Source organism: Lathamus discolor, chromosome 2 (genome assembly GCF_037157495.1).
Source record: "Lathamus discolor isolate bLatDis1 chromosome 2, bLatDis1.hap1, whole genome shotgun sequence".
Taxonomy (NCBI): domain Eukaryota; kingdom Metazoa; phylum Chordata; class Aves; order Psittaciformes; family Psittacidae; genus Lathamus; species Lathamus discolor.
The window spans coordinates 80,914,686-80,941,513 of record NC_088885.1 but is presented as its reverse complement, the minus strand read 5'-3'; the positions used below and the strand labels follow the sequence as shown (position 1 = coordinate 80,941,513).

The following is a 26,828-nucleotide window of genomic DNA, read 5'->3' as shown; positions in this document are numbered from 1 at the left end:
TCCTTTTTATGTTGAGGACCCCAGAACTGCACACAATACTCCAGGTGAGGTCTCACAAGAGCAGAGTGGAGGGGCAGGATCACCTCCTTCGACCTGTTGGTCACGCTCCTTTTGATGCAGCCCAGGATACGGTTGGCTTTCTGGGCTGCGAGCGCACACTGCTGGCTCATGTTCATTTTCTCATCGACCAGCACCCCCAAGTCCTTCTCTGCAGGGCCGCTCTGAATCTCTTCTTTGCCCAGTCTGTAGCTGTGCCTGGGATTGCTCCGACCCAGGTGTAGGACCATGCACTTGTTGTGGTTGAACTTCATAAGGTTGGCGTCAGCCCACCTCACAAGCGTGTCAAGGTCCCTCTGGATGGCATCCCTTCCCTCCAGCATATCAACCGGACCACACAGCTTGGTGTCATCGGCAAACTTGCTGAGGGTGCACTCAATCCCACTGTCCATGTCAGTGACGAAGATGTTAAACAAGACCGGTCCCAACACCGATCCCTGAGGGACACCACTAGTTACCGCTCACCAGCCTGACATCGAGCCATTCACCACAACTCTTTGTGTGCGGCCATCCAGCCAGTTCTTTATCCACTGAGTGGCCCATCCATCAAATTGGTATCTCTCCAATTTAGAGAGAAGGATGTCGTGTGGGACAGTGTCAAACGCTTTGCACAAGTCCAGGTAGATGACGTCAACTGCTTTACCCTTATCCATCAATTCTGTAGCCCCATCATAGAAGGCCACCAAATTGGTCAGGCAGGATTTCCCCCTAGGGAAGCCATGCTGGCTGTCACCAAGCACCTTGTTGTTCTTCATGTGCCTTAGCATGTTGTCCAGCAGAATGCGCTCCAAGATTTTACCAGGCACAGAGGTGAGACTGACTGGTCTGTAATTCCCCGGGTCTTCCATTTTCCCCTTCTTGAAAATGGGGGTTATATTTCCCTTTTTCCAGTCGTCGGGAACTTCACCTGACTGCCATGATTTTTCAAATATGATGGCCAGTGGCTTAGCAACTTCATTCGCCAGCTCCTTCAGGACTCGCGGATGGATTCCATCAGGTCCCACGGACTTGTGTGCGTTCAGATTTTGAAGATGGTCTTGAACCAGATCCTCTCCTACAGTGCCCCCAAGGTCTTCATTCTCAAAGCCCCTGCATCTACTTTCTAAGAACTGGGTGGTGCAGTCAGAGCCTTTGCCAGTGAAGACCGAGGCAAAGAAATCATTCAGAACCTCAGCCTTCCCCAAATCCGCCAGTTCTCCCAAAAGCTTCCTCAGGGGGCCTATTTTGTCCCTAGTCTGTTTTTTGTTTGCTACGTACCTGTAGAATCCCTTCCTATTATCCTTAACATCCCTGGTTAGGTTTAATTCTAACTGGGCCTTAGCCTTCCTAACCTGGTCCCTAGCTTCCCGGAGAACATCCCTGTACTCTACCCAGGCCGCCTGTCCTTGCTTCCATTTTATATAAGTCTCTTTTTTCCTTTGAATTTTCCTCAGCAGCTCCTTATCCATCCAAGGAGGTCTCCTGGCTCTCCTGCTGCACTTCCTTCTAGTTGGGATGCAGCACTCCTGAGCTTGCAGCAGGTGATCCTTGAATATCAACCAACAGTCTTGGGCCCCCCTGCCCTCCAGGGCTATATCCCATGGAACCTTACTAAGCAGGCTCCTGAAGAGGCCAAAGTCTGCTCTCTTGAAGTCCAGGGCAGTGAGCTTGCTACACGCTCTTCTCACTCTCCTGGGGATCTCAAATTCGACCATCTCATGATCGCTGCATCCAAGGCTTCCCTGTAGTACCACATTCTCAACAAGCTCTTCCCTGTTGGTGAGCACAAGGTCAAGCACGGCACCTCCCCTTGTGGGCTCCTCTATTACTTGCAGAAGGAAGTTGTCTTCCACACAATCGAGGAACCTCCTGGATTGCTTGTGCCGTGCAGTGCCATCATTCCAACAGATGTCAGGGTGGTTGAAATCCCCCATGAGAACAAGGGCCTGCGAGCGTGAACAAGGGCCTGTGAGCGTGAAATTTACATAAAGTTTAGTAAACTGGATTTTCAGTGGTTAGCATCATGTCCCTGGCTCCACTGTATACTAAGACAGAGAACTTTAAAAATCTTTTTGCTATACACACTGTAACTGTGTATAATAATAAATTTTGGCTAGTCATGGGTGAATTTCAAGAATTTCAGAGTTCTGATTTCAATTAGATAAAGACTTGGGAGCCTGAAAGTTAAACCAATCTCTTTTCTCAATCTGCTGAGTCTGTAAAATCAAATTTCAAAGCCCATGAGAGAAGACTCTAATATTTTGCATGCAATCAGCCAGAAAAAATTGCAAAATACTCTTGCTTATGATTTCCTTGTATTTTTTATTCCACTCTCCATTAGAAAATGAGGTGAAGATACGTACGAAAATGATCAAATAATGGAAAATAGTTCCCGATCATCTTGGAGATTTTCATTAAGATTTTCAGACTTGGATTGATTCAGGAGATGTTTTAGATGAATGCATTTTCTTCACTGAGTAGGTTTGTCTTTTTAAATATTTATATACTATTTGTAATATTTTTTATATTATAAAACATATCTAAATACAACATAGTAACTAATGAAATTGCTTTTAAAGTGGCTGCATGTATCTTGTCAGATAGTCACATCAACTCCATTCTAGTCAAATGATGAAAAAGTGGAAACAGTTCTTGTTTAACTTACGAAATCTAATTATATGCAAATGATTTCCTGGTGGGTTTTGTTTGTTTGCTTGTTTGTTTGTTTGTTTGTTTTTGTTTGTTTGTTTGGTTTGGTTTGGTTTGTATTTGGTTTTGTTTTAAAACTAAAAATGCCATTTCTCTGCCATAGACCTATTACCTTGGTTTTCAGTCGGCTTCAACATGACTAAGCAGTAGTGGACATCTGCATGTTCACCAGTTAACCATCGGTGTAATTCTCTCTCAGACAAGATATTTTAAGATAACATAGTCTAAAAAACTTTCTTGCAAGGGCTGCCAAAACAGAGAGCAGTGTAGAAGAAGAAACAGCAAGCCTCACATGGACTGTGAAAATCTATTATTATTCAAGCATCACACACATAATGACTGAATCACATTTTACTTCTGTTTCTTGACAGGGAGGTTGTAAAGATGTGCTCAGAACCTCCTCAAGAAAAGCATTCTGGTTTACAAAGGCTGTCTTCAAAGTTTCAAATTTATTTTCAGGTCCCAAGTTACCTATTTACATATGTAACTTTTAAATATTTACAAATTTTTACATCATTCACTACTAAGTCTGCTGCACAGCCATTTTGTGAACATTGCTTTTAATTAAATACAATCATTGTATTAAAAAAATGACAATAGAGTAGAAAGATTATACTAGATGATTGATTCTGTTAAAACATCAGTGACTACAGAATGCTGTACTGCAAAACCAAGAGGTTCAACATGAGCTTTTGTGGTGGGGTTTTTTGGGGGGTTTTTTGGTTGTTTTTTTTATGGGGGGGGGAGGGGTTTGTTTTTTTTTTTTTTAGTTCTGTGTGAGACCAGGCTTAGAATGGTGGAGGAATGATAAAGGAACTTTTTAATTAAAACTGTCCTTGTCTTGAATGCTGGGAAAAATACACCAACATTCATGGCAAATGAAACATGGAGTACAGCAGTGTGAACACAAAGGTCAAATTGCTGGGTAAGTATTCTGCATCAATATCTTTTCAGTGTCACACGTGGCTAAACATTTAAAGTATGGCTCTACTGTGAAAAGCATCTGTCAGAAAACAAGTTTTTCTCACTCTAGAGATCTGGTTTTTGTGTTTACTCATGTGACTGAAAACATCAGACTCTATTCCAGCTAGCTGCATTCATTTGATCTGCAAGGCTGGCTACACAGACATGATTGACTGTGCTTACTTACACCGCTGGCAGCATGAACATAACTGTTAATTATTTTCTAAGACAAAATCTTAATTGTTGATAAAGATTCTGTATCAAAGTGCATGTAAGCAGTTCTTTCATGACAGCATTTGGGTAACATGAGTTGGATATGTCTAGTCTTCAGATTACACCAAGCACCGTGAATGTTTAGTACTGTAGATCAAAGCAGCAATAAAACTTAAGAGTTCTTTAGTTTGCTTCATATTTTAGAAATTCTGAATAAACATTTCAAATGCGCACTGTGAAGTAAAATGGAGAAAAACCATTAGAAAGACAAACTATGGGGAGTCAAAAGAAAACTTTTTTCCATATCCACCCCAAGCTGGCAGGACATCTGCTCAGTGCCCACCATCTGGGTGTGTCTAATTACAGAGTACCTGGAACAGCCTCTCAGAGAGCTATTACAGAAACAGATCCACAGCAGATGTGGCTTCAATCTCTAAAGGCTGAAAGATAAGGCCAAAAGAACAAGGGGAGCACTGAGCAATGGGAATATCCTATTGCCTCGTGTGGTAGCTCTGTACAGTGAAATGCTTCCAGAAGAGCTAAGTATTGCTTGCACTTGAAATTTACATGAAATCCAACAGGGAGTGATGATTACACAGACTACAAGTACAAAGCCAGTGAAACAACACACTGAGATGCAATAAACACACGCAGTTCCATACTGATACTTCTGACGCATCACAGTTTAGACTGATGTATAATGAATTTGTTTGTTTTTTTTTTTTTTCTGAAGGGAGAGTTTTTTTAGTTTTAATTTTTAAACTATTGTTTTCATGTTTTAATATCACCCCCATTTCAGATCATATTCAGCTGAAATTTAACACCTAACTATCTGTGTTCCCACACTCTGGCCAAAAAAATCCTTAAGATAATTTTCAAAAGTACTGCATTGGGGGGGGGGGGGGGGGGGGGGGGGAGAGGGGTGGTCGTGGGGGGGGGGTATTTTTCTCTTTTTCTAGCTTTTCTTTCCTGCAAAAGTATGATGCTTGTCTAGCATAGCACTTAGTGCTTTCCATAGACTAAAACACAACCCTCAGCATTTTTAGGTAACTCATACCGTTGAAAAACAGAAGCAACTTCAGTTCTACTGGAGATGCAATCATATAAAACTGCTGCATAGCAGAAAGCTCAATTTTTTTTTACCTTTTGAAATTGATACTGATCCTAGACCTCCTCCACTCTTAGACCTCCTCCACTCCTTCCACTGCAACAGGGAAGAAAGAGTTGGCATCTGGAGGAGCCACATTTGGGTCAGACGCATACATAGCATGGATGGGCTCCTGGCTTATGGCACACAGTCACAGAGCTGTGTGCTTCACTGCTGTCCTCAGAAGAGCCACTATCAGCCCTGACATCTTGTTAAAAGACAGCCATGAATTTAAAAACTCAAACTGTAACTGGTACAACATGTCACAAAGTTTATACCTGCTTTCCGAGCTATTCCAGTTATGTTTTGCTTACAAAATACCTGCCATTGCCTGGGTCTATCAGGCTGTGTTGTATGTCTCAGCTTCCTCACTCTGGCTAGCCTCCACTGTGCACTGTGGAGGGAACACCCAAAGGGTGTGGAGTCCTTAGCAGCCTCATTCCCAAACACATCTGCTCTTTGGTCTCCACAACAGCCTATCTAGTGCCTTGAGCTGTCTGTGAATAGATGCCTCAGATGGTGTCAGCCTAAAAGGCTGACACCAGATATGGACAGCTGAATAAAGTCTTCTGTAAACACCTGGAGGAGTAGTGGCCAGCTGTGCAGATCCCTTGGCCAGAGAATTGCTCAGTTTGTTTTACTTGAATCTTCTGCACTTGAGCATTATAATTTTCCTGTATAAAAGGTGATCTGAATACAGTGTAATATAATCCACTGTGGAACTGTAAATATTAGTGATTAGTTTTTACCTAAGACAATGGCAATGTTAACTATATTCTTAGGAACAAAAACATATTTCTCCTTCAGGTTAGGCTAATTTCAATTAGAATTCAATGCATATTCTCACTGTTATCACCTGCCTTTTACAAGCTCAGTGGTGTTTTCAAGCATGGATAGGTATTTTGTCAGGTTCTCACTGGTAGCTTAATAAAACTGTGAATTAGTGAAAGACACTGTCGTGAGTAAATTTGAAGATGGTTGGAGATCAGTAGCCTCAGCTTTAACCCTATGGTATCATCCTGGTGATCAGATCTCAGCAGTCTAATAACAAGCACAGGGACACATTATAAGCCTGTTGGGACACATTATAAGCCAGTTGGGACCAGAGGCATGCAGACGAAATAGTGAGTGGCTTGCAAACCACTTAGTTATGCTGTACTTTCAAAATACTCAGGGCATGTGGAAAAAAGGATGTAATTCTAAGACTCTTCAGGAGGAAAAGAAACCCTACTTTCTCCACTTCTATTTGTCATGTGAAATATTCCAAAAGTACTATGAGATGCCTATGCAACACTGCCACCTTCTCCAATCCTATAGTATTTAATATTCATTAACATTTTAACTACATTTACAGATCTGCAGTTACACACCTTTTGCACACTGACATCTGGGATAAAAGGCTGTTTACACTTCTGCTGGGAACTCTACTGTTAAAAGCATCTTGATACAACAGACACGATGCAACCTTCAAGCCGATGTCAGATCTTGTTCTTAGTACACAACTGAGTCTACAGAGAAGTTTGCAACAGCTATGTTGTAAAAAAAAGAATCAATGTTCAGCTAAGATATACATTCCAAATGTTAAGAAGACTTTACAATGCTTTTCAATGGTTTTTGAGCTTGGGAACATAATCCTAAACACTATTTAAATTTTGGAGGGTAGAAAAATCACTGAAAACCAGGTTCAGCTTAGTCAAAGGTATTTCCAATTTTCTGCTGAACAGCCTCACCAAAAACTTCTCAGAAGTGCTACTTGGAAAGGTGAAAGCATTTGGTTTTGCAACTTTCACATTTTGACTCAAAAAGAAGTAATTTTTCTATGTGACCCTAATCTTCTGGGTCAGTGAACTAAAAAAAAAATTACTTGTCCAGAGCTACTTGGATGTCATAACTCTTTTTAACTCCATGTCACAAAATAAATATTAAAAGGAAGTTAAATAGTTTTTATATACATCTCTGACTTCCCAATAAGATTAGGTTCTGATGACTCTCCAGGGCAACAGCATATGTATTTCAAAACATAAGCACAGATTTGTGAAACATGAAAATAGAATGTCAGAGTGTGGTCCCCAGATGAAAAATGGACAAGAAAGGAAAATGAAATTTCTACTCACATGTTGAAGATCTGCTTTAGGAAAGGGTCCAGTGGCAAAAGTGAATATATTGTACATTACCAAGGTGTGACATGCTATTTCTTACTGTACAAATGCAAAATAAAGGCACGGTCAGCATCTTAGAAAACCAAATGTATGAAAAAGGCATCCTTAAAGGTCATCAGCCTTTCATATGGCCTATGGCCAAAAACCCAAATGATGCTGAATGATGTATGCCACCATAATGTGTAATTTTAAATTGCACTGTACTAAAATACAGATGAGAAAAATATCCTTTAAAACAAAGAGCTCTGACAGTAAATACCTGACATGCTTATATTATTTCCCTTTTAAATACTATCAGCAGAATTTCCCTCAGCATTCTTAGCTTAATAAGCATTTAATCAGTCGGTCATCTGCTATTCTACATATAGTATGGATATTTTAGAAAAGTAGCAGTTAAATATTAAAAGCTGCATGCTTTAAATCTATTTTAAAGAAGTATTTCAATATTCTTAAAATCAATGCTAAGATAAAACAATACACTGCTTTGCAGAATCGAGGCATAAGATCTGTGGGAATACCCAGAAATTTGCTGACATGTGAAATTCATTTACAAAGAGAGTGGGAAAATGTTCAGAACTGATGTGGACATCTGTAAAAATAAAGATTATGGGAATTCTTCAGCCTAGTCGAACAGAAGCTCTTGGTAACTTTTCCTGCGTATTTTCAGAATATATTGCTACATAAAATACTCTTGGTTTTACAACAGCTAGTCTCACAAAACTCTCTGGACTGAAAGAATCATATTCCTTCAAAAACCACGATAAGCTTTTCAGAACATAGGCTAAATAAATAAAAATATATATATTTACTAATGGACATAGACAAGATCATATGTCTCATGTAGAATTGAAGAAACACAATTGCAATTGCAAACAAAATAAGTAAACAAAATTAATATGGGTCTGGGATTTCTGGCTAGACTACATTTCTCATATTGCAGTACTACTTCACTGTCAAAAGGGAGTCCCTAAATGTGGATGAGAGATTAGGGAAGAAACAACCAATGAGTACAGCGAGGTTCTGAATTGCTTGGATTTATAAATCTAATCAAGAGCTTGAGTTTATCTGTTTCTGCATGTGGGAATACAGTTGCAGTACTGTAACTCTGACACTGTCTTATCCTAAAACTGAAATCTTGTCAGATTCTGTTTTGAATGCAAAATTTGCAAATTGTCATTGAAAATGCCAGTTCGTCACAGTAGGTTTTCAACAGATAACGTTTGGTGTTCTGCTAATTGGAATAGTGTCAGACTGTAGGTAGATCAGGTACTTACAAAAAAAAAAAAAAAAAAAAAAGGAAAATCAAACAATTGTGAACTTCTTTCTTTCCCTCCACCTCCCCCCAGATTTTAGAAAGCAAACGTATATCCAGGGATCAAAAAGTTAAGATTAAATATCAGTATGAAGAGAAATAATTCATTATGGCATTTTATTTGTCTAGTTTGGATGAAACAGAGTACAATATAGATAAGCATATAGTACAGATTGGATTTTAAAGGCATGCCTATGTCTTATCTTCCTGATGATAAAAATGAAAGTATGTCTAGCTGTAAAAACAAGTATTTGTTATTCTCTAACAGATAAACTTTATGACAGGGATCAAGTATTTCCTAGCACAATGTGGGAAGAGAAAAAACAAGTGTGCATGACCTTTGGAACTTCTGCCAGTCATCAAGGAGGGCTGCCATGCTCCTGTACAAACATCTGCCCGTTAGCACTTGAGAAAGCTGAATTATGATGAGACAGATGTGTGCACAAAATCAGATACATAGAAGCACATCAGATCTAGGTTACGCCAAGCAAAACACCCAGGTTTGTGAATTGATGCCTTTTTATCTGAGAATTTAAAAGCTAATGTTGAAAAACACCTCTCAGAAAGCCTATGTGAATTTCTCACTTCACATCTACATGGTACTCACAAATGCAGTATCCCTATGACTCATGTACAAAAATGATATATATCCAAAACACCTCACTTCCCCAGATGTTTTGTCAGGCTTCTGAGCAGTTTCAGTGGGAGCTTTGCAGTGAAATGAACCTGCATGAGGGCTTCAGGGTGTCTTTTTCTGGGACTTCCTTCGGCTTCTTCCTCCCTGTTCCAAGTTTCTCCTGCCACCCAGGGTGCCTCTCCCTCCTCCCTTCCCTGCTGCTCGAGTACTGTCAAAAGATTATACTGCTCTAGTTGTGGCATTAGAAGTTATTCCCTCTTCATAGAAACTTATATCTGGGTAAAAGTCTGAATAATAGGACAGATAAGAATTTCCACTCCTGAATCCTATTAAATTGCTCTGCAGCTCAATTTTCTGGGGTAAGCACAGCCTTGGATCCATCTAAAATATGAATGAAAGCTGGGCTTCAAGAAAAATGTTTAAGAATGTAGCCACTCAGCAAATCACTTAGGCATACGGTTACTTTAAAGAACGCTTTTAAAAGTACTAAAGAAAATGAAACCAAATAATTATAATAAAAGAAGGAAATTGGGATTTATTATTAGAGTGAATGAAGGATATATGGTAATATAGTAGATACAGTTTCATTTTCTTTATGCATTGCCATTCCTTCACTGTGTTCTTATGCTCCTTTTCCACAACCAAAAAATTAGGGGCATAACTCGTAGCAAGAAAGCTCTGAGGAAAATCTAAGCTGTTACACATTAACGTTCCTTGCCTCCTCATTTTCCCAACTGTAATGTAAGCAGAAAATATTTCTTTGCCTTCCCCTTCTATCACTGCACTACGATCAGACAAATCTTTATCACAACATCTAAAACATTTATTCTTTGAGAAGAATTTCTCTTATTTGAGAATTCTGTGGCATCAACCCACTTAGTTAACACCAGTGACTACAACACTGTCTTCTCCTGATGTCAGTCAAGGTGTACATGGCTATATATACACACTTCCCAAATCTTTCACTTGTAATCTGTTTTTTAAAAAGAAACACATTGAAAAATTAGTATTGCCTTAATTACAATACCTGGACTTGGAAAAAAACCAGCAAAATGAGACACTGATGTGAAAATCTCTCTCTACCAAGGGTGCAATAGCATTCATTTTTTAATTTTAATTTTAAGCTCTTGTAGCTTATTCAAAGACTTCTTTAGTACGCCAATTTCATTGCCACGCATTATGTTCTTTAAACAAGACAGAAGACAAAAAAAGACCAGTAAAACATGCAAATGAGTTCTGAGCATAAATACAGTTCTTTCAATATTTGTATGGCACAGCTATGATACAGGAAATTCTAATTAAGGATGATACAAAATGCCTAACTCTGTTCTTCATGCTGTTGAAATTATGAAGGTAGAAACCTTGAATTCTTATCAGATAGGAGTTTGAATCATTTACTCATTTGAGTTATTCTAAGCCTGATCTGGGATTTTTTTCCCGATTTGCATTGTTCTCTCTATTTTGATGATCAAAATCACTTGACTTTGGAGACCAAATAAAAAGCAATGCTTTGTTTGGCACTACTGGACAAAATACCATCAACAAAACCAAAACCAACCAACCAAAGAGAACAAAAAACAAGACTAAAGAATGATAAAAATGGTAAAGACAGACCATATTTGACTGTTGTCCAGGCTGAAGTGCAGTTTCACCCTTCTTCAACTGTATTTAGGATTCTGTTCTAGAAATTTGCCTTTCTATGCCAGCACCCACAACTTCTTTATGTTTATTCATAAATTCTAAAACCTGTGAGATAAGCAAGCCTTGACACAGATAAAATTCTGAACTTGTGAAATACTAAACCTAAAATTAACATATAAGTATAGCCTACATATCTGGCCACTTACTGCTTAGCTCATACAAAAAGAAAGAATTTTACATTTCTTAGGAAAGTATTTGCTTAATATTTGTTGTGTTATCGTTTTACAGATGAATCTACGTCTGTTAAAATCCAAACCCAAGCCTACAAGTGAATCCAGGATTTCTTGTCTTCCCCCTGTAATTTCTAAATAATCTACAATTTAAGGTATTTATTCTGCCCAGAGATAACAAGTGGTAAGATCTGCAAAACAAAATTCTACCCTAATTCCAAATAAAATAAATTTAAAGGAAAACAAATAAAAAAGAAAAATGTGTCCTATAAATTCACTATCAGACAGCTGGACCTTCATTTTAATCACTGAAATGAACTCGACTCTTTGTACAGCCAGAATTCGAATCACTTCACTAGAATTCTGCCTAGAGTTGCTCAGACTATTCCATTTTCAACATTATTTCAAAATTAAAATCAGACAAAATACTGGAACATATTATGTTGCTGACTTGCTGACTTTCTGTATCTTGATTATTTCCTGACTGGTTTCTCAGAACAAAGCTACAGGAAACAAGTATGCCATTCTTCCTGTAGAATGTCAATAATAACAATAACAACAACCTAATAATAAAATACCAGACCCTAAATGCCACTGCTTTGGACACTCATACAGATAATTTACAGTCGGAGGAGATTTTCGAGCTATCACAGCCTGTGAGCCTTTCAGGCTTTCATCATTTAGAGGCTGCATACAGACCACTATTTACTGGATGACAGTGTGGCACTCTTCAGCAATTGTAATATAGGTCTGACAGTCAAACAGTGAAGAACCACACAAGGAGGAAGGTTTGTTAAGAAACTATCAAGTGGATTTTAATAATCCATACACAGTCCTTCCCATATACATAAAGACAGACAATATAGTTAACATCGCAACTCACCAAACTAACCATGCTCAGTTTTTTAGTGAACATAAAACTCTTGCTCTGGTATTCACCAGTGAGCTGCTTCCTAGCTTTTTATTCCATATTTCTTTTATTCCTCAACTTTTTTTTTTTTCCCTGACTCCTTCAAAAAACATATTAAAAAAAAACATTATTTTTTTAAGGTGAATTTCCCCAAGTTCCCTTGCACATACACTCTCATATGTTTTTTGTCAGTTCTAGTAATATATATACATTAAGAAATAAGCTCTGCAATGAATATTCCTTCTCAGTTTTCACCATCTCGAAGACTACAGCTATAAACCAGAGAAGTAGCATTATGTGGTGCTTTTATGCACAACAGCTACAGTGTAGAGATACTGAGGGTATGAATCATCAAAAGACCCACTGCAAATGCAATAAGCCCAGATAATTATTTTTTTTTCTTTTGCTACCTGGTGTTACTTAGATGCCTAACAACAAGATCCATACAGCTGAGATTACTAGTGAAAAGGTGCTGTAGCCTGTAAGGGACACCAGTGATAAAAGTTGCTTCCTAGATGCCTTCCTTCTCAGAAATTATTTAGTGGGGAAAAACTATTTAAAACCTTTTCTGTGTTAACAGCTTAAACCAACCTTATTCTGACACAATGTAGAAGCAGATGATGTTCTCTCTTGAATGCCCAATGGGTGCATGAGATAGAAATTATTTTAAGTCACTCTTCTATTATATGGTGGTTGAATCCTTGTTTCCTGCCTTTTAAGTGAATGCCCAGACCATCACTCTCTTGAAAAAGGAGGAAGCTTTGTTTTATATAGGATCATTAAATATTCATCAGGCCAAAAAAAGGAAGAAGGGAGAAAAACTAAGAAAGTCTGTGGTGGTTAAAACATGAGGAGGTTGTATTCAAAAAAGGGAAGGATTAAAGCTGCATTTGCAACATCTTGTGTGAGTTTTCTACCTACCTCACTGCAAAATGAAAACTTGCAACCTCTCTTCCAGCTACATTTTCTATGGGATGTAACTCTGAACTCTGAAAATGTCACTGACTGGCTTCCAACAAAGAATTAAGCATATCTGCTTTATGATTTCTGACAATGCTTAGGCATTAATTTGCATCTAGCTGTACAGCAGTGTAAAGTTCAGACAGTTCTATGCACAGGTTTAGGTGACATTTTAGGAACCCATGGAACAATTTTATAGAAATTTACTATTTTCCAAATTCAGGCAGGTACTAAGATACTTCATTTGGAACCAGACAAATAAATGCATGTGAACATCTAACCCTGCATGGCATACCTCAAATCACCTACTGTAGTAATGCTGAATTTGATCTGTGTCTGATTTGGTTGAGCTCCACAGACATTGCTCCAACTATCTGGCCAAAACACCAGAACATTTTGGTTCACATTTATAATGTATGCCAGTGAAATTTAGGTGCCTATATATCAGGCATGCTCAGCATTGCTTGAGGAACTTGGCAGTACAGCTCAAGCTGTTAAAATTTGTTTGAGAGTTTAAAGACTGATTAGGGTTTTCAAAACCATTTATGTGCCCTACACTTAGTGATATCGAGAAAAAAACCCACCAAAACCACAAACCAACCACAAGATGATTATGAGGCTCTTCCAGTGTCAAGTTACCTTTACGAATCTGGCCTGAGAATCTGCTGATGAAAAACATTCACTAAAGGAGATCTTATGGCAAGTTTAAAACCTCTACTGTTGATAAGAGCAGTACCAACATGACACACACTGAGTCCACAAGTAAGTACACACTTAAATCGTGAAACACATTTGCAGTGTGGGCAGGGAGGCTCATGTGGGCTTTAATGTAGTCAGTCTGGGTAACAGTAACACTGGAAATGAACCATTAGGACATCCCTGCAAGGTAAGTTGAGAGTTAGTATCCCAAACTCCCTTGTACTATGCTGCCATAAAACCTATTCTGTCATCACTGTTACTGTCCCATTGTGTTACCCAAAGTAAATTGATAAAGGTGGCTAAAATATAAAGCACCCAGACTGCAGTACAGGTATTATGGAACTGTCAAAAACTCAGTTCTACAGTAAATCAGTAGGATGTGCTGGTGCAGTTCTTATCCCATATCTTTCCTTTAAATCAGCAGTTCAGAGATATCTTATTGCTGTGCAGTGGCCCAGAGAAAGGATTCCTTCTTTACAACTTGCCAGTTCAATTACAAGCTTCGTATGGATTTTGGAATCTAAGAAGCTGCTGCCTTGCCGCCATCTTTTGATTCAGGCAGGCAGCATGACATCTGGGTGCCCTTCAGGTCATTTATGTAAGATTTTCTTCAGAAGAAAAGGCTAGAATTTGTTTTTGTTTATTTGTTAGAAAGAAAAGCTGATATAGGAAGTGAATATCCGACATTCTATGTTGGAGTAATTCCTAGTACACCAGTGTTTGAACCTTTTTTGAATGGTTGTGGCAAATAAAAGCAGCAATTTACATATGTTCAGCCACTGCCACCTCCTCCACAAATGTTAATACTTCCCATCCTTGTTCCCTCACCAGTATGACAAATAAAACTATCAAACACAGTTCTTTAATATACTATAGTAAAGCTAATTTTTCTACTCAATTAGGGGAAGATTTAGCAACTGGATGATCTTTTGAAGGCATACAGGATCATCCACTGTACAAACAGCAAGGTGTTATGTCTCACTGGATTATGCTCAGTGATTAATATTGGTTTAGGACTTAAAATCTGTGAACAGAAGATTCATTCAGAATCACATACAAGAGCCATGAAATGATTCCAGATCTATCAAATATCTGCTGGGAACTGACAGGGTTTGGTTTGTGTTCAGGCATGAGGTGATACGGAATGAAAGCAGCAAGAAAATGTGGATGAATTTGGAGCTACTGAACCAGGGAAGTAGCAAATGGGGCTGATAATTTGAGCATCTGTGTCTACATCACCTTTTGCAAGACCATAAATTGCAAGCTTGAGCACTTGAACCTGCCCTTCAGGCATCTTTCTCAACTGAATTTTCTCAGGACTGTTGAAAATATTGATTACTGTTGCCCTATCACTAAAAGGATGGCAGATGTAAAGGGGGCTCAGAGGCAAGCAGTGAAAGTGGTTGATAAATGTAAAGTTTTTAACATAGAACTTCAAATATTTCATCTGTTTAATTTAGAAATGAGACAGAAAGATGTGGCATTATAGAGATGTAGTTAGGACTATACCAAAGCTAAATAATCTGTTCCTATTAATCTTTTATTTTCCAGACTGGGAAAAAAAAAAAAAAAAGTGTTAAAAGTAGGAAAAGGAAATGCTTTGTAGAATGACATGATCAATTCAGGGAATGTACAGTCACTACACCTAACAGAATGGGTATTAGAGAAGTATTTGGTATGGCTGTGAACCCAAACAACAATCCTTTTTAACAGAGTTAGAAAATAAATAAGTAAATCATGCTTGGATAAAACCTACTCCCAAATAAACTGTGACATGATAATCTCCCTAAATGTGTATTTAACTTTCTCCTAGCTTCTACTTCTGTTCAGGAGGAAGACAGAGACAGGAGGATAGATAGGCTTCTAAGGTGATGTTCCTACAATATGGGAATCCTAGTTACATAATTATATTCCAGATAAGTTAGGATAGTCTTTTAGATCAGAACAAATGGCAAAATTGATGCTCGCTGTAACAATACACATAGATGGAAGATCAATGGTACAATTGAGGAGATACTCTCTAGCTGTAGTTTTCCTGACCCGGTTATTATTGGATTGGCTATTGGGATTCATATTATCCTTTAGCAGTTAGAATCTCTCTCCCAGAACATTGTGCCAACCTCAGTGGGACGTGCAGCAGTCAACAAACTATTCTAGTGAAAATCGCCAGCTGTGAACAACGGTGTACCAAGATGCAAATGGTTAGGTGAAATTACACCCCTGTAAGTTGCAACAATATTCTCTGTCAATGGCTGGTATGGTGTGTCAGGCAGACCTTGATGGAGGTCCCCTTACCTGCTGTATACTGCTTCCCTCCTCCTTCAAGGTTGCTCCACAGGAATACTCATACCTTGAGTGTCATGTATTTATTCATTAATATCCTTCAAGCTTCTTATGAAAATAAAAGGATGGTCCTGAGGTCCGCCAACAAACAATAGCAGTCTCTCTAGCAGTGTCAATCTGAATCAAGTACATTACAGTATTAAAAGTGTTACATTTCCCTCCAGTAGCTCCTGAAATGAAATCTGAACACTCTGTAAAGATTTTCCTCTTCCTCTGCTATCATTCTTTCACACCTGTCTGAAGTCAGCACACCCTCTATTTCCAGTCTTCACCTCTATAACCCTCAATGATTTAACTTTTACTGCTGGCTTCTGCACAAAAGGTGCCTAGGCATAAATGGCAAGTAAGGATCTCTGGACTGTGGAATTTTGCTTTACTGGGATATTCAAATAGTTTCGGCTTTTCACTTCATCCTGCTTCACTGCAGAAGAAAAAAACAAATGAAAAAATATATAATTTACACACTCCAGAAAATAATATTGACACTGCTGAATTTTTAGCAAAGAGAAAAGTTTGCTTCATTTCCATTGGTCTTCTTTCTACTTAGCTATGATCTGTTTAGCTTGCAGGCTGACTAGCTTGTCTAGACAGCATGGCAACTGGCCTTGCCATCAGCTGCACAACAGAGAAATCAGGGAACAGTCAAACCCACCAGGTTCCCAGCTCCAGAACCTGGCCTATGGGTTCCCACCCTGCCGGTGGTTGGCTTGTCAGGTTGACATGAAGAATGCTCCTCTACTAATTTGGGAACCACCTGTTTAATTTGCTAGTCACCAGCTAACCTGGGGGATGACTCAAGAAGCAGCCATCTGTTTTTTCATAAAAACGTTTTGACAGAATTCTATGTTTGCATCTTTCAGTTCTACAGAAACTTTGCAAAAACAGCTCTTGTGGAAAGGTTTCAACCCACTCTTTTGGGACCCTGGCTGATCAAAGGATGGAGGGGAGGGACATCAGGCTTATGCTCTCACAAGGTCTTTAATGGTTCCTTAGAAAAAATATACAGTGTATAGTATAGACACTGGGCTAATTGCCCATCCATGCTGTTCCTTACTACAAATAAGATGAAACATTAAGTATCTAGGATTCATTAAATCCAAGGCTGACGAGATACACCTACTAATTGGCTGACATGTCATTTAAAGATACTCTAGTATATGCATTTCCTCATTCTGCAGATATTTTTAGACCTCTGTTTTATGTAGATTTTCTTCTCCTAAGGTATTATTTTTATCTGTGATGTCTTTTCTGTAGACTTTAAGCCTTATGGGATTCTCTAAATGGAGAATAATTTGTCCTTAACAGAATATTTGTGATCAGTGATTTTTTTCTCTTTGCTGTTGTTACGCGAGATTCTCAGGAATGCTTTTCTTACCACCCCAGGCCTTCCTAGGATTACATCTAATTTGCCACATGGAGTTATTTCTGCACACAGAATTAAAGCCCTTAATCATATTTGGTTTCGTGACTCCCATTTGCTTAGCAATCTTGAGACTACTTTGTCTTCTGTTTTGTCCTCCTCTAGGGCTGATGACGACTTGATTGATTCATGCAGTGACTGATCTCTTACACTGGTTATCTTAGTACAGAATATCCCTCATGTTTGCTTTCATAATTTTGTTTTACTGTAGAGTTATACACAAAAATGGGGGAGAAGAACACTAGATATGCACAGCCTGTCCATGCAAAATATCCACAAAAATCTATTTAAATTTTGGCTTGTTCTCATTACCTGCAGTGTCTTTATGAGAAGATGGCCAGTACATGATTACATGTCTTGAATGAAGAGCTGCCTTGTGCCAGTGAAACCTTGCACTTGTTTTTTTTTTGTGAAAAATTATAAATAAAACTGAGCTTACAAGAAAAAAATAGCTCAGTGGCTGGAAAGCAACTTTAAAGAAAAATGCTGTTCATAGGCATGCAGTAACTTGAAAAGCAGCTTTTATAAAACATATTTAATGTTTACAATCACACAGTGGCTGAGAACAGTAATACTTTTAAAATATGTTTAATGTTTAAAACCACTTGGTGGCCAAAAGAACAGCTCTTGCTGGAAAGATATTTAATGTTCAGAGTCATTTTGTGGTAAGGATAAAGCAACTTCTTGTTAATTTTTAACATTTACAGCTGATCAGTGGCTACTAAAACGACTATCAATACCACATGTTTTATGATCAGAGATGCTATATGCCTGTATAAAACAATTCCTATATCTCTCAATACGACACAAAAACATGTCAATGCCTTTCTTTCAGAAATAGTACCACTGACAATAATATAACAGATAATCACAACTGTAATGCAATATATCTTAAAATTAAAAATTATTATGCAAACCACAAGACTGTGCCAACAATTGCAAAGTTTCTCCTTACATCCTAATAACTAATAGCACAATCAAAATTATTAACATATACATTTAGAGCAAAACCAAATAACTTAATTTTAATAATGAAAGAATTGGTTGGTTAACCTAGCAGAGGGGTCTGCATCAAAATAACTGGTTGTGATGAAATATAAAACGTTATTTGATGCAAACTACTAAGCTGGAGTAAAGTCGGAATGTAGGTAGGAACATAATGGCTTTATCTGTTGTGACAGGGGGGATTTTAACTTTGCCCACTTCCAGTTAAACACAATAAAGTAGGCTTGGATATACATGAAGTAAGACTCAAATACTTTGCATGAATTCTGCACTAGAATACTGACATTACTGCTAGCTGTTTTCAATCATAAAGCAATTATTCAGCATCTTGCCTTTTTAACAGCAAAAGCTTCTCAGACATTTTGCTCTATGCATGTTTGTAGGGGCTTGTCTGTCACAGCTTTCATTTTATGCAGATTCTCCCAGATAGCAGTATGTGCCAGATTTCCTTGTTTTGCTGACAATTTCCAGCAGCCAGGGTGTTAAGAAATGAAACTCACAGTGAGTATGACAATAGCCACAATCCTTTAATCAAACTAGCCTTGAATCTCTGCATTGTTTTCTTCCTCCCTTTTGATCTAAAAGGGCTCTGTCTGTAAGGTTTTTCACAGTAGCAAAAACTGCCTAGGTTGCCTAGCGATCTACCATAACGTCAAGAAACACTTTTGTTTCAAAAGCTTTTATTTCCCACTTCTAATTTTCTCTCTACATCTCAGTGTTGGTTTTTCCCCCTTTTTTTTTTTTTTTTTTTGGTACACATACATGGTAAAAACTTCTTTACCAAAAGGCTAAGCTGCCATGAACTGTCTTTCCTGCTGCTCCTTCCTTAAAACTCACCTTTCTTTACACTGGATATAAAACTTAGTTGGATGATCAGTACAGAAGCTGGTTTAGTTGCTTGTTGGATTTTGGGTTTGGTTTTTCTTTTTTTTTTTTTTTAGAATTAAAAAAGATATCCAAAAGACGAAATCTGTAATTAATATCTGTAATTTTAATTTAATCTGTAATTAAAATCTGTGAATCTGCACACTGTAATAAAGTACTGAATTAGAGGACATGTGGATATGATCTTGTAAGGGGGGAGTCAGTACAGTTTTGTGAAGGGAAGCCACTCTTTACAGAGCCTGTTAAACCTATTGGGTGAATCAGTAAGTATAGAGATCTAAATTACTTGCTCAGATTAATAGTATCTAAGTCTCCAGAAAGCTTTCATCAAGGTTTCTAAGCAAAGGCTTTACAAAAAAAAGAATAAACGATGAAGAGAGAACAGCCTTTTCTATAATATCAAAATAAAAACAGAAATCAAATGGTAGGAATAAAGTGCTAGTCTTTACATGAAAGGGGGGTTGCCACTGGCATCTTGCTTGGATCTGAACTCACAGGTTGCCAGTAAAAGGGTATATAAGCAGTTGATAGGCTGACAAAAGGAAAGCTTGACTGCAGCATGTTACAGGGGTATCTTAATGTAACAAGTAACTGGGGATAGGGGATTTCACACTGAAGAATATGAAGTAAGAGGCATGGGAAAAAAACACCTAATCAGTACTTTCGCAGAGGCGGGTTGTAGCTCAGTTACCTATTAATTCTTGATCTTGTGATCACTGTGGAAAATTCTTCAAAGTTTTCATCTCAATGATCAACAGTGGACAAAAAAAGGGAAATGATTGACGGGATTTATTAGACAAGGAAAAGAGAATAAATAAGAATATTCAAAATATTTGTATACGGAGTATGACATTCAATTCCCATAATTTTCTTTAAGGACTTGATAACACCAGAGAAAAGCATGGAGACCAGGGAGGAGCAGGGACTTCAGACAGGGGCTGGCAGATTATAATGCCAGTTACCACTCCATGACAGTGTGTAATACCATTCAAAAATGTCTCTGGCCTCTACAGTTTCCCAAAGTAATATCATCCACAACAGCCTGGGTACACTTCTAGAAGTCCTTATAAATATACTGCCGGAAGCTCAGATTCTATACCAAGAGAAGGATCACTCAGTATTTCATCCAATACCTTATAGTTCTTCCTTCCCTGGGCTCTGCTTGGTGTAAGCTTCAGGCTAAACTCAGGCACAGGGTACTAACCTATGCCTCACCAGAGTGCAGGTTCCTACCCGCCAGTTCATCAGGTTACTTTTTACACGTTGTAATCCTTTCACATAAAACAACATAGACATATATACTAAATATATGTGCCATTTGTGAATGTATATATATAAGCTTTTAACAATGTTTAAATATAAGCCAATGTTTAAGTATAAACCCATTAAGTATTCATTTCAGAAGGAAAATTGCCATAAAATTTATAGAGACTATTTTTAGACTGTCACTACCATGAGAAGAAAATCCGTAACACTCTTCAAGTAGCTGTTTTGCACCAAAAATGATACTCAGTAAAAATAGTCTGATACCAACTTTCTAGTATCATTGACCATTTTAGTGTTAAAATGTAGTGTTACAACTGAGGCAGTTTCAAATAGACTATTCAAGCCTAATCAGTAACACAGCTATTTAACGAGAACATCTTCTGTTATTCGTTAATAACAAAAAAGGCAGAATAATTGCCATTGTGATCTGGAATTTGTAGAGCCTCCCTGAGCAATGAAGAGTTAATCTAGTGGAAAAGGTATGAAATGAAATTACCTAGGAAAGAACATATGGAATCTATATGTTATGAAATTGATGGGTTTAGTACAGCCTTAGTTGCTCTGTGTATAACCATAGAGGAATAATGGAAAGAATTTAGAAAATAATTAGGAGACTGTGACAATAGAAGTTACAAATTTGTCATGTGTGATACATATGATCAATTACAATCAGCAGAACCAGTAAAAAAAAATAATGAGAAATGCAGATGAATTTCTGTGCATATTTTTATGTATAAATACATACAAATATAATATCTTTCCTTGAATGTGTGCTTAATGCTGGTATGCCCTTATTCTCAGTCATTTGGACTGATAGTTTTAATAAGGAGGTAACCTTGGTTTAAACTCATGATATGTATTTGCATGCTTACATGAACTATATTGCAACAGAAGCTGGCACAGCTGCCAGAAGCAACACCATTGATTAAACTATACTAAAGGACAACATATTTTGATAATATTAACTTGCAAATGGTGAAATTATAGCCACCTTTTCAGTCCTCATACATAAATTTCTATTTCTGGTTTGTTCTACATTTTGGAAATCTTATTGAATCAAGGCAACATTTTCAAATAGAAGTATTGATAAAACCAATCCAGTATCAGAAAAAAATATATTAGGAGTCCAGTCCTTAAGGTTTTGTAAGTCTCTTATTAGGCACAGGATAACAGCATGGCAATCTCTATTCTTAAAATATTAGTTCTATGTTGTAATCTGAGGCCACCTGCTGAGTTTCACTGCGGGCAATTTCACATCACTGGCTTTTCCCAGTAATTACCACCATTAAGTATTCTGCACCCGTTTGTTATATGAGCGATACACTGTCAATGTTGGAGGTACCAATACCCTGTACAGACACTGCGCACACTTGGAAAGTATCAGAAATAATGGGAATCATAGACGGGTCCAGTAGCCTGCATGTTACACCAGTTGGTAACCAAAGGGTTTCTCAAGAGAAGGCCTTTTATATCTGTGATTGATGGTCCTCTCCATCATACATGAGTAGATTACAGCGCATGTATGGAAGCAGCAAGGCTAGATGGCCATTCCAGCCTTTAGCATAGAACAGGTAGGTTTCCTAGTTTGTAGTGGTCTCAAATTAGAGTTTTAGAGAACAGTAAATGTCCTGCTAACATTTTATTCTTAGTAAAAAACATATGAAAGAATTTGGCTCCCAGCAAGGAATGCACCACCAAGAAAAAATGGCAACCCTAAAATTATATTTTCTTGAGAAAAATCTAAGACATGCATTACCATCATCTTTTTTAAAGAGTGGTATTGATTAAAGAGAAAACCAACCAAACTCCAGTGTACAGAAACTTGTAGAAGAAACTTCAATATAACCTCAAATTTCAATGGAAAAAAAAAAATTCCACCTAAAATATGAATGGAAAATAACACAACAAAGTTCTCTGAAAATCTACATTAAAACCTTGGATATGACAGATATCTGTAAATCATGTCTATGCTCAGAGAGCCAGATATTGAGTATCCTACAAACTTCCATGTTTTTGTACCTTTTCTGGAAAAAAAAAAATAATCATCAAAGTCCAGGATAAAGATGACACACACTTTTCTTCTAACTCTGTGACTGGAACTCAGAACCTGGGAATGAGTGCTACGGCATTTTTTCAGCCACCAAAGCTTCATCAACAGAAATTAGAAGGCCAGAGATATTTCAAACCCAAGAACAGTACAGCCATGGAAATTTCTAAAATGTGTGTAAGGGGTTTGAAGGACACTTACTTTCCCAAGACTGTACAGCCCCATGTAATCCTCTGTTATGGCTGCAGACTATGGTGCCTCAAGTGTGTTTTTTACAATTCATTGTATTTCACTTTATCCCAAATGGAACATATACTGTGTGTTTACAGTGGGTTTTAAGTCTTCAGGACTTTATCAGCTACTTCTCTGCCCCTCTAGTTGCCTTTCAACATGAATTCTGGTGTTCAAATTTTGCTCCTTATTACTAATAGAATAAACTAGCAAACTAGAGTAAACCTTTGCATGTATCATGGAACAATAGAAGACAGCAAATCACTAGTCAGAGAGGCTAGTCAGGCTTATAGAAATAACTAGGAATGAGGAAAAAAGGTCATGTTTTGGTGCATTTCCCACAATGAAGACAGCGTGAATGAGTGCAGTTCATAATAAATACTGTTGCAAAAATATAGGAAGTGAAGTCTAGGACATTTGGGAATTGGAAAGTGGCAATTAGAAAATGAAAATATAAAAAAATAGATGAGAGGAAGAGTTTATCAGGGTTTTTGCTTAAGCCAAGGCAACCATATGCTGCACCAGCTAAAAAATCAAAGTGATTTTCAATGTCAGCCTCAGGCAGTGGGAGGTCTAGGCATCTCTATAGGTGCAACTAAATAGTTGATGATGGGGAACAGTAGTTTTAGATCCTCTGAGAAATCTGTGCTTATGTAAGGTAGCAAAAGCATAGATAAGAGACAGTAAGAGAGTGGAGAGACCTACATTAGAGAAGGCACAATTTCCTGGCACATTGCAGGCAACAGAAGGCATTTCTGGATATTTTTGCTGCAAGTAAACCAAAAGCAGAATTTTTTATCATCTTTAGTAACCACTAATTGGAGTTTAGGCCTCCATTTAGGGCACTATTTCCTTGTCTTGACTTCTTGGATTAATTTTCAACCATCTTTGATTTTTCTTATAGAGGAAGATATAAATTCTCACAAATAAATCTTCTGCAGATAGTGAATGTGACTGAATAAAGTGAAGATCAAGAGGATGCACTTTTGCCATGGCAGCTACTGCTGTTTTTCTAAAGGAGAATAAACAGAAAAGCATTTCTTTTAAAACATGTGCACGACACTGCATACTCAGTTGCATCCCATTTAGTAAATGCAACTCCCAGTCAATGTAAAAGCCACAATGCATGGCACACCTTGAACAGAGTTTCCCATGTAATAAAACTGCTGTTAGTATTTTGTCTGCTACTGAATACACATACTTAAGAAATATGACAGGAAGATGAAGGGAAAGCAACAGAATGAGAGAATGATTGCATGTATCATGTTCCACTGTCTAAATAGCATTATTCGTTATTATTGTGCTCATTTCTCTCTTACAAAGTCTTTAAAACAATTTCACAAATAAACATACGTTCACTGTTGGGAAAATTATATTCTGAATTTACCACAGAAACAGACTTGAAAATATAACAAATGTTTGCAATCTATAAATAATATAACTGTAAATAATATTACTAGGCATCTCTACAGGGGCAACAACAGTAGTGCACCTAAATAGTGAATTTATAGATGAAACTCTGTGGGTGACTATAATGAACTCTTCTCTATACTTGTACAAGATTAACAAGATCATCTCTACATGTCTACTCATATCACATTTTATCACATTCTACCACTCCTTATTACAAAATTGAAAATACTACCTCATTAATTCCATATAGCAAATTTTGTAGGTAGCTAGTTGCCTCCTGGATTATTTTTCAAAACATCACCATGTAAGCTGCATAGCTGAAAGGGCAACAGGATTCCTCTTCACATTTCAGAGCCAGAAAACTTCCAAAATTGTTAGCAACTACAGGGAGTATTAAATGACTAATACTGGCTTGTGAAGTACTGGGAAAAGACACATTAGGAGAGAGAAAGGCCATAAACCAAAGCTAGCACTGTGAAGTTAAAGACCTCCCAGCCAAGAATGAATTAATTTTTGGTGCCCGCAGGGAAGCCCAACGTGCTATCTGGCAGCAGGATACAAGCAGTGTGCTTATGTTGCAAACACGCTGCTCAGGACCACTGCAGAATCAGCCATCAGACAGAGACCCAAAGGGCTATTTAGTCTATTCTCCTGCTCCAAAACAAGATCAGTGCTCTTTATGATTTTCCTGGCAAATGTCTATCATGTTGTGAAAATTCTTCAAACAGAAACCTATTCCAGTGCTTCAGTATCCTTACTAGAGTCCACCTTTCCTTGGACAAAAATGGTTCTCTCCCCTGTACACTAGCTTCTTGAAAACTTACCACACTTCCAGTTAGTCTTCTCTCTTTTTATTTTTTCGCTCCTTTTTTTTTTTTTTTTTTTTTTTGGCTTAGGAATCCAATGCACTCAATATTTTCTTGGACATTAGGTTTTCGAGACCTTGAGCTAGTCTTGCTGAGCCTCTCTGTTCTGTTCCTGCATTGTGGAGGGCCAGGTGAGGGAAACTTACTTTCAGCACCCACAGCATAGCAGAACTTCATAAAGAATTGTCCCCTAACTTACACTTAAGGGATCATGCATGTGCTGTAGGAATTTTACAGCCACGAAAAGACAAGAATAAGAGGCAAGAGGCTGTTATACAATCTAATTCTGTACAGGAAACAGCCAACGTAAAATAGAGAGGGGAATGCACTTCATCGTGTGAAATAATATATGGGGGGTACACAGAACCCCTGGACATTAACATACCTTCCTTGAATATATGTATTTTTTTCTTCTTGTTCTCAGAGACTCACAGGCAAGAGAATGAGTTTCTAAATAAACAAATAAAGCTAAACCAAAACTAGAATCTGTATATTTCTATGCACAGAGTGAGACATTTTGAGTTTTAGAAGTTGTATTTTCATTTCATCCTTCTCTTTCTTTTCTAAGCAGGAAATGCACATTGAGATGCTTAAGTAATATGCAATTAGTTATCAAGTGTTTAAAGCTTCTTACTTACCCACTGGAGACATTTCTGGGACACTGGCAACATAAGGCCCATCCAGAAACTTTGGCTCATTATCATTAATGTCCTGCACTTTGATGATGAATTCTGATTCCGGCTCTAGTGGTTTCTTCGTGTCAACATCCACAGCCTGAGCCCGGAGTGTGTAGAAAGGTTTTTCTTCTCTATCTAGGCTCCTTATGGCATGAATATCTCCTGTGGTCTCATCAATGGTAAAAACAGTGCCAGCACCATCTCCTGAAAGGGTATATTTTACAGTGCCCACTCCTTTGTCCAAGTCAGAATGAAGCTTGAGAACACAAAACCAAACAAAACCAAACCAAACCAAACAAAACAAAAAAAAAAAAAAAAAAAAAGAGAGAAAAAGAACATTAATGGCTTTTTCTAGTTGGGAAGAAAATTATTGGGGTTTGTTTGGTTTTTTTTCCTCATGTAATAAAAGGTGCAATTTCATAAGTAGTCGTTAACTACTTGTAAGTGCATGAAAACATTTGGGTAGCATGTTATCTAATATTTTTATGCCCATCTTGTACCCAGCACACAGAGCATTTAAAAATCTTACCTACTTTCTCCCATGAATACTGTTCACTAATAAAACTGCAGTGAAGCCAGGCTTTGGATTTGTTATAAAATGATATTTAAGACCTAAGATGGAAAACCACCAATAACCACATCAAACAAACATGAAGCAACATGAGAGACTGTCAAAAGCTTTCACAGGTTTTTGGCTTTCAATAAAGTAGAAGGGAAGTATCCAATTTTCATTTCACAAACAAGAGCTTGACAGAATCCTAAACTCAAATTCAAAGTAAAACCTGGTTTAAAAAAGACAATATACACTTCTTAATTACAGTAAATGCTAAACAGAAATAAAAATACTACCTCTCACACAAATATTTGATCTGTCCTTTGTTTATATTATGTCCAAATATTTGTTTCTGTCCTCTCAGAGCCAGTTACATGGCAGACAATGTGAAGCTAGTATTTCTTTTCCTCATTGGAAGAATACAGAACTTAGTCATTTCTTCCTTACCTCAATTATTTCTGACTCAGATACCAATATACACATCTTTCAGGCTATTAGCATGTTAA

General features: G+C 37.7%; 1 protein-coding gene across 1 annotated transcript in view; it reads right to left on the bottom strand.

The window, feature by feature from the left end:
• The window catches only part of CDH12 (cadherin 12), a 225,002-nt gene that overhangs the window by 105,390 nt on the left and 92,784 nt on the right, over positions 1-26,828 (bottom strand). Inside the window, exon 3 of the mRNA XM_065669300.1 lies at positions 25,731-26,025. Within this exon, the coding sequence (XP_065525372.1) occupies positions 25,731-26,025 (295 nt within the window). The remainder of the gene's footprint in view (positions 1-25,730; positions 26,026-26,828) is intronic.